General features: G+C 35.0%; 1 protein-coding gene across 1 annotated transcript; it reads left to right on the top strand.

Annotated features, from left to right (window-relative positions):
* The first annotated feature begins 771 nt into the window (after positions 1–771).
* Positions 772–1,269, top strand: LOC115970420 (TMV resistance protein N-like). Its single transcript, XM_031090058.1, has one exon. The coding sequence runs from the start codon at positions 772–774 to the stop codon at positions 1,267–1,269; it is 498 nt and encodes a 165-aa protein (XP_030945918.1).
* The last annotated feature ends 6,570 nt before the right edge of the window (positions 1,270–7,839 follow it).

Here is a 7,839-nt window from a genome sequence, read left to right on the forward strand (position 1 = left end):
CACAGAGCACGTATTCAGCTAATAGACTAGCACAGAGCACGTATTCCTAGCACAGAGGACAGCAAAGACACTTGATAAGACCAGACAGGAGGGGAAATAATGGTTTGAAACTCGAGTCTCTAAGACTCGGTTTCAAAATTAAAACCGAGTCTCAAAGACTCGAGTTCAACACGCGTATCTTTTTGGTTAAAACTCGAGTCTTTGAGACTCGGTTTACCTTTTTACGTAAACCGAGTTTCAAAGACTCGAGTTTAGGTGGCACCTACGTGGAACTCGAGACTTAAAAACTCGAGTTCCACGTACACTCCTGCCACATCAACGCCATGTCAAAGCACATAAACCGAGCCTCAGAGGCTCGATTTAGGGGCCCAAAATCGAGCCTCTAAGGCTCGAGTTGCTAGTTTGCCAATACGTTTCCAAACTGACCCTACTAACTAAATAGTTCGGGTTTTATGGGTAATTACCCATTTTCGCCTGAGTAAGAGTATCTCTCTACGTTTGTGTTTTAATTTTTAATCTTTTTAGAGAACGTTTATGTTTTAATAAAGCGAACAAGGAGACTACTGAAACTTGTTCTACACTTTACGAATACATGTCAAACAGCAATAAAAAATAGAAGTTTAGGATGGATGGATAACCGTTGGAATGGTTCAAAAAAAGGGTGTAAAATTTAAGAAGTTATAAATATCCATAGTTCTTTGTTCTTCTCAACAGGTCCTTGCTCCTTTGCCCTTGAGTTTAGCCCATAACATTGATCAGAGTGTTGCAAACATGGCTGATTCCGCAGACCAAGAAACCTTTGCTCCTTTCTTATCAACCTCAACATTGACATATAAGTATGATGTCTTTGTTAGTTTTCGAGGGGAAGATACCCGCACTAATTTTACCGACCATCTCATTACTACTTTAGAGGGCAAAAAGATTCGTGTGTATAAAGATGACAAAAACCTTCCCAGGGGAGAATTTATTTGGACTGAGCTGATGAAGGCAATCGAAACGTCAAGGATTGCAGTTGTTGTGTTCTCAAAAAACTATGCTACTTCGAATTGGTGCCTAGATGAGCTGGTGAAGATCATGGACTGCAAAAGGGTGTTGAATCAAAGGGTGCTACCTATTTTCTATAATGTGTCTCCGTCCGAGGTGCGAGATCAAAAAGGGAATTTTGCGGAAGCACTCCCTAATGGCCCCGAAGTCATGGTGAATAGTTGGAAGGCTGCTTTGAAGGATGTTGCAAACTTATCGGGCTTGCATTTGAATCCGTTTCGGTAATACTACTTGTTACATATTGTTAGCATTAAATGCTTTATTTTAATTTTTTTTTTTTTTTTTTTTTTGGAAACAAACACACACGCATAAAGTATAGGAAATAAGGTTCTAATATGAGAGGCAGGGAATATGTGAGATTTGAATCAAAGACACGAATCACTACAAAATATGTCAATATCAATGAGTTATCACTTGAACCTAATCAATAAAAAAAAAAAAAAAAAAAATTTATGTCTCGTTTTGAGTATTTCAATTTATACTATACTAGGGGTGAAGCTAGGTGAAAATTTTGTACCACATTTTATGTAAATGAATGATTAGTACTTTTTTGTGTTATTTTTATTACACTTATCTCATTAAATCAAAGTGTATTATACATATATTTTTCTAAAAAAATAAAAGTTTAAAAGATACTACTAATGCATCAATTTTTTTTCTTTTATTACTTGTAATACTATACAAGTATAGATAGATCATTAAACAAAAGTATATTAAAGATATATATTACTATAAATGTACTGGTGAATCTTTTTAAATAAAAGACTTATTTAGTTTTTTTTTTTTTAAATTTTAAAAAGGATGGTTGTGTATTTTATGTAGGGGTGTCAATGTTCGACCCAACCCACGAACACGACACAAACCCAACACGGGTTTTTGCAAGTTAGAGTTAGGCATTAGCGGGTTTGAGTCATAAACAGATCAACCCAAACGCGACACAATAAGAAACGTGTCATAAACGAGTCAACCTGCGTGACCCGCAATAGACACGTTTGACACGCCAATTTATTTCATATCAACCTGAAATGACACATTTAACACAGGCCGTTTAACTTATATAACAAATAAATATTCATTTTATTTTAGATTTGTCAAATAACTTTTATATCCAACCTATATTTTAAACTTAAAAAGAAAAGTGAGTAATTACAAAAACTTAAAAGGGATATAATTGGAAATTGAAATGGGTTAAAGACTTAAAGTGCATGCACAATTTTGGGATGTAAAAAAAAAAAAAATTTATTTCTAGATGGATGTTATATTTAATATTAAGTAGGTTGAAATGAGTTGTGTCATATTTATGTCAACCCAACACAACTCGTTTATTAAGCATGTCAAGTGGGTTGGGTTAGGTCAACCCGCTTTATTAACAGGTCGGGTTAGGATTGAAAGATCATGACACGATTATTAAATGGGTCAGGTTCGGGTTGAGCCATTTAGTCGAATACCCCTACCTTGACACGACACGATCCTAACATGTTAACCCGAATTGAGACCCATAATTTTATGCTTAGAAGGTAGTGATCATTATTGTGTTTGTCATTTATGAACAATAACTCTTATATGGTACCATATGAGAGTTGGAATGTAGCAAAATTAGGATATCACGTTTAGCATGCCTAAATAGATAAAAAAATTTGAAATACAAAAAACATGACTAACGTTTCTCTTATTATACTAATTAAAAATATTTCAACTTAATGAAGCTTTAGTACTCTCATTGATATTGATGAACATTTATCATGTGTTTAGGTTTTTTTTTTTTTTTTTTAATTGGTCTGGAATTTAAATTTGAGTAAACTTTAATACACTTATCAATAGTATAATTGTTAATTATTGTGTCAAGTGTGTTACTATAGACAATAATGAAATTATCAAGACCAATATTTTGTTTTAGTTTCATTTATAGTAAAAACCAAATATTTTCATACTTTATTATAATCTTATATTTTTCTTATTTGATTAATTAATATTTTTCTATATTTTTTTTTGGCTACGCTTCCAATTGCAGTCCAGAGTCAGACTTTATAAAGGAAACTGTAGAAATAATTTTAAAAAATCTACATAGGGAATCAGCTACGGATCCATGGCAGATTGATGTTCCTGAAGGCTCTGCAGCAATTGTGGTGCGCAATATCCCTTCGTCAAAGAATTCTGAGTGGGCTCGCTTTTTTAGTGAAAACGTCAAGCGTTTCTTTATTTGGTACCTGGTTTTACACATTGTTGTGCCTCTTATTATATTTGTTGCTATTGCCATATGGATTTTTTCTCATTAATGAAAGTGTATCTTTTAATTTAAATAGCCACATAGCAAAATTTTAAAAAGAGAACCTAAGAATCTAAGTTACTATACATAAATTTTATCTTAAAATATTACGCATGGGCCAGCCGTGATGCCCTCAGGGTAACAGGAACACTACCATCAGGCTTACACTTTTGATCTTTTGATTTTGATGTATGTCCTCAAAAAATAAAAATGATGTATTTTTATTTTGATAACTCATGTTTAAATTTGCTTGTTTTTAATAGCTCATTAAAATTTGCTCATTTTTGTTTTTGAGTTTGATATCAATGTCAATTTCATCCTCTTATCTATCTCTGCTTGTGATATGATTGTTAATTGTTAATTAAACTTGCAATTGTGACATCTGGTCCAATTAAAATAACAAAATATACACGTCAGTAACACTTTCTTTCTTTTTTCTTTTTTTCCTTTCTTTTTTCTTTTTTTTTTTTTCTTTTTGGAACCACTATCAATAGTGGTGAAGCCAAAAAAAATTTCTATGGGGCATTAGCAAAAAGTTAGATATAACTTCATTTTAATAAAAAAAAAAATGAGAGTAGGGGAGGATTTTTAAAAGTCAGAGGCAGACCATACACCCTAAACCATTGATCAAACCCATTAAATACATACCATGGTAGAAGCTGCCATTAATTATCCACAAAGCCTAATCATCGTCCCATTTTAAACCCTAATCAGCTCTTGTAAATTTGTAATCGACCATAACCCAGAGCCACCACCTATCATCTCCATGAGATTGTGTTATCAAAAAAATGCCACCACAAAATGGCAGCATCTAAAGAATGTGGATGCCAAGGATGGTGTTTGGATTTTTGGTGAAGGAGGGTTTTTAGGGCTTGTTTGGTTTGGACATGACTCAAGCTCCGTTTGGATTGCGTTTCTGGGATGCGCGTCTGCGTTTGCCTTCTTTTTTTAATTTTTTTGTGAGAAGCACGTTTCAGCTTTTTTGTGGGTCCCATGCACTGTTCATGAAACCCACAAACTTTTTTTTCAACAAAATTTTCATTAAAAATGAGTCACACGGCACTATTCATACATTTAAAAATTATTTTGCTACAGTGTTTTCAGTTTTCAGCAAAATAAGCGGTATCGAAACGCACACTCAGTTTTCATAACTCATAACTTAAACTCAAAACTCATAACTCATAACCCAAACCCCACTATCACTCAAAAACTCCAAAAATTTTATTTGATTACAAAACCTAGTCACATATCTCTATTTTTAAGTCCACTTTTTGCCAAAATGGTAGAGTCCACCCCACTCACACTACACAGTGGGTTTATGGTTGCTACTCGCATCCATTTTCTCTTCCCCTTTTTCATATTCTCCCATCAAATAACCCAGAAAAGCAGAGTTTCCCATAAGCCAAAAGCAAAGCAGTCACCTTCCACTTCGACGCACACGCACAACGAGAACAGGTTCTTATCTTCTTTAATCTTCTTTCATTTTCTATTTCATTTTCTCTTCATCAATACCCATTTAACACTTCTCTTCCCAAAAACCCATTCCACACCTTTCCCTCATCTGACCTCAGATTGTCGCCTAGGGTCAGTGAGCACAAATCAAGATTGGAATAGCTGTTGCTGACACCAAAAAAACCATTGTATAAGGTAATTTCCTCGTGTGGCTTTAGCTCCATTTCTGTAGCTCTGTTTGGATTTGATTTTGAATAAACTTAAGGAACATATTTACTCTTCTTTGCCTCAAAAAATATTAGGAGATTTTGGGTTTGTAATGTTTAACCCCATTTTCCACAACAATATTTATGCAATCAATGGGTTTTGTTGAGTTTGGGTTTAATGTAATGTATGCTATTTGGGTTAGATAAATTTGGATGGGTATGTTGGTTGTTTGAGTTTGGGTGTATGCCTATGAATATATGCATTCTTCACTCTTAAATGGGGGTTGGTCACAATTCATACTTTTAGAATATATAACTAGTTGTATTCACTTGTCAATTTCTGTTGTAAGCTTTGGTTTCCTCGCAATCTTTATAGTATGGAGCAAGTAATTACTAATAAAAACTAAAAGGGTCATCAACATTAGTCCATGGGGAAAACCCCAATTTAACATGCAAAGTAGAATACCAAAAAAAATTCATAAAACATAAATTAAAATGAACAAATATAACAATTGACATGGAAAATGGAGAGGGAGAGAGAGATAGTTTGCACCTGGGAGAAGATCACAAAAATAAGGGCTCGTTAAGGACAACTAATGGTAACAGAGCTCAATGTCACTTGTGAAGATTCTGACACTCCTCGATATTTTGTCTTCAATCACGAAATGTTCATCTCAGGCGATTTTAGTGCTTCAGTTCAGATTCTCAAATGTTGCTAGAAATGAAGAAGGAGAAATGTGAGAGGAGGCGGAGAGAGGGAAGGTGTTGCTGAAAATTTTGGGGAAGAAATGAACTGAAATGAGGAGCTAAGTAACGGTTATATCAAAGGATTTAAGATAATTTGACAATGCACTACACATGGGTCCCACAAAGTCACTCTATTTACCAAACTACCATTGAAAATTGGTTTTAAACTTTTGGAAATACAAAATTTTTGTTCTCAATTTCCATCACCCAAACTCAAATTTTTGAGTTTTGAGTGATGGAAAGTGGAAACAACACTTAAAAACCAAGCCAAACACTCTTTTTTCTGTGGGTCCCACGATATTTGGATTATGGGTGATGGAAACTGAGTTATATAACTCAATTTCCATCACATCCAAACAGCCTCTTGGGCCATGTTTGGATTCAAGATGACTCAAAACTCAGTTCTCAATATTCCTTTCTCAATATTCATTTCTCATCACTCAAAACTTTAATCCATGTCTCAAAACTCAGTTCTCTATTTTTCATTTTGGCGTAAATGCACTTTTAGTCCCTACATTTTGACTTTTTTCCATTTTGGTCCCTACATTTTAATTTTACCACTTTTAGTCCCTTAACCAATTAACGTGTATTATTTTCGTCCTTTCCGTCAGTCAACCAATGGAAATAGCTAAGGTGGCAGCCGGAGGACTTAAAATATTATAAAAAATACCACATCACCTATGACACATCAGCATATAAATTAAAAAAATTAATTTATAAATTTTAACTAAATAAAAAAATAAAAATTAAAAATTAAAAACCAAAATCACTTCACAATTCACACTAAACCATGAACGTAAAAAATTCCAGAAACCCAATTCATTTGAATGACACAAGCCTCCTTCTATATCACCCACCAAACTGAAAAACTGATCCACTTCAACTATGAACATTCAAATCCAAATGGTACTTGTGCCAAATTCAGACACAAAGCCATCCCGATTCACCAAACCCACACCCAAATCAACTATCTATTTCGTTGGTGGCCAGATCTGAAACATCACACCAAGATAGCTTGATTTAGGTTCACCCATTTTGCCTCTTTAGAACAAGCAGCGGTTGTAGTCAGCTGTAATAGCGGACCAGCGAGTGGGCGTGGAAGAGACATCTTTAGTGAATTTGAACTCACTGATTGCGACCTAGAGCTTGCCCCGTTGTGTGATTGGATAGTGGTGGGTTTATGGTTTCTGAGCTTGTTGATGACAGACAGAATTGAGGAGTTGCTTGTGGGTTATATATAAGTTGTTCATCTAAGTGGGTTTGTTGTTTCATCTCTGTGTTGTTGTTTCTTTCTGGGTTGTAAATTTGTGGGTTTGATGTTCATCTCTGTAGGTTAGATTTTAATTTCTGGGCATTGTTCTTCATTTCCAGGGTTTGGGAGACGGACGGTGGAAAGTGTTACAAAGATAATAATTTAAAAAAAAAAATTTAGATGCTCGCCGATCTCGGCCTTCGTCCCAGTCTTGGCCATAATGGAGCTCGTCGATCTCGGCCTTCATCCCGGTCTTGGCCATAATGGGCTCGCCGATCTTGGCCACTGTCTTGGTGCGGGTTTGTTGACTGATCCGTGGGTTTAGTGACATTTTCGATGGCAGTGGTGGTCATGTTCTGGAATTTTTGTGGGTTTTTGAACTAAAGTTCATGTTATGAAGAAATGTTTTTGATCTGCAGGGTGGTGGTGGCTTGATTGTGTTGGTCATTGGTGGTGAGATCTAGGTTTGATTGTGTTGGTTTGGGTTTGATTGTGTTGATTTGGGTTTGTTGTGATTGGTTTCTTGATTTGGGTTTAGTTTGGGTTGTTTTGTTAACTGGTTCATGGGTTTGATTTACTAAGAATTCGGTGTTGATTGTGTTAGAATTTGGGGAAGAACATGAAGAATTTGATGATCTTGATTTGTGGTAGATCTGATGGTGCTGGGTTTGATGATCTCTGAGGTGTTGAATTTGGGTTTTTTCTTCTTGTTTTTATTTGTGTCCTAGTGATCTGGGTTTGAGTTTTTGGGTTGCTGGGTTTGTGTTTTTATGATGGGTTTGAGTTCTTGGTTGTCGGGTTTGATTTGGAAAGAATATGAAGAACAAGTTGTAAAATGAATAACAATTTGAAGAACATGAAGAACAATCTTA

The sequence above is a fragment of the Quercus lobata genome, chromosome 12, assembly GCF_001633185.2.
Source record: "Quercus lobata isolate SW786 chromosome 12, ValleyOak3.0 Primary Assembly, whole genome shotgun sequence".
Taxonomy (NCBI): Eukaryota; Viridiplantae; Streptophyta; class Magnoliopsida; order Fagales; family Fagaceae; genus Quercus; species Quercus lobata.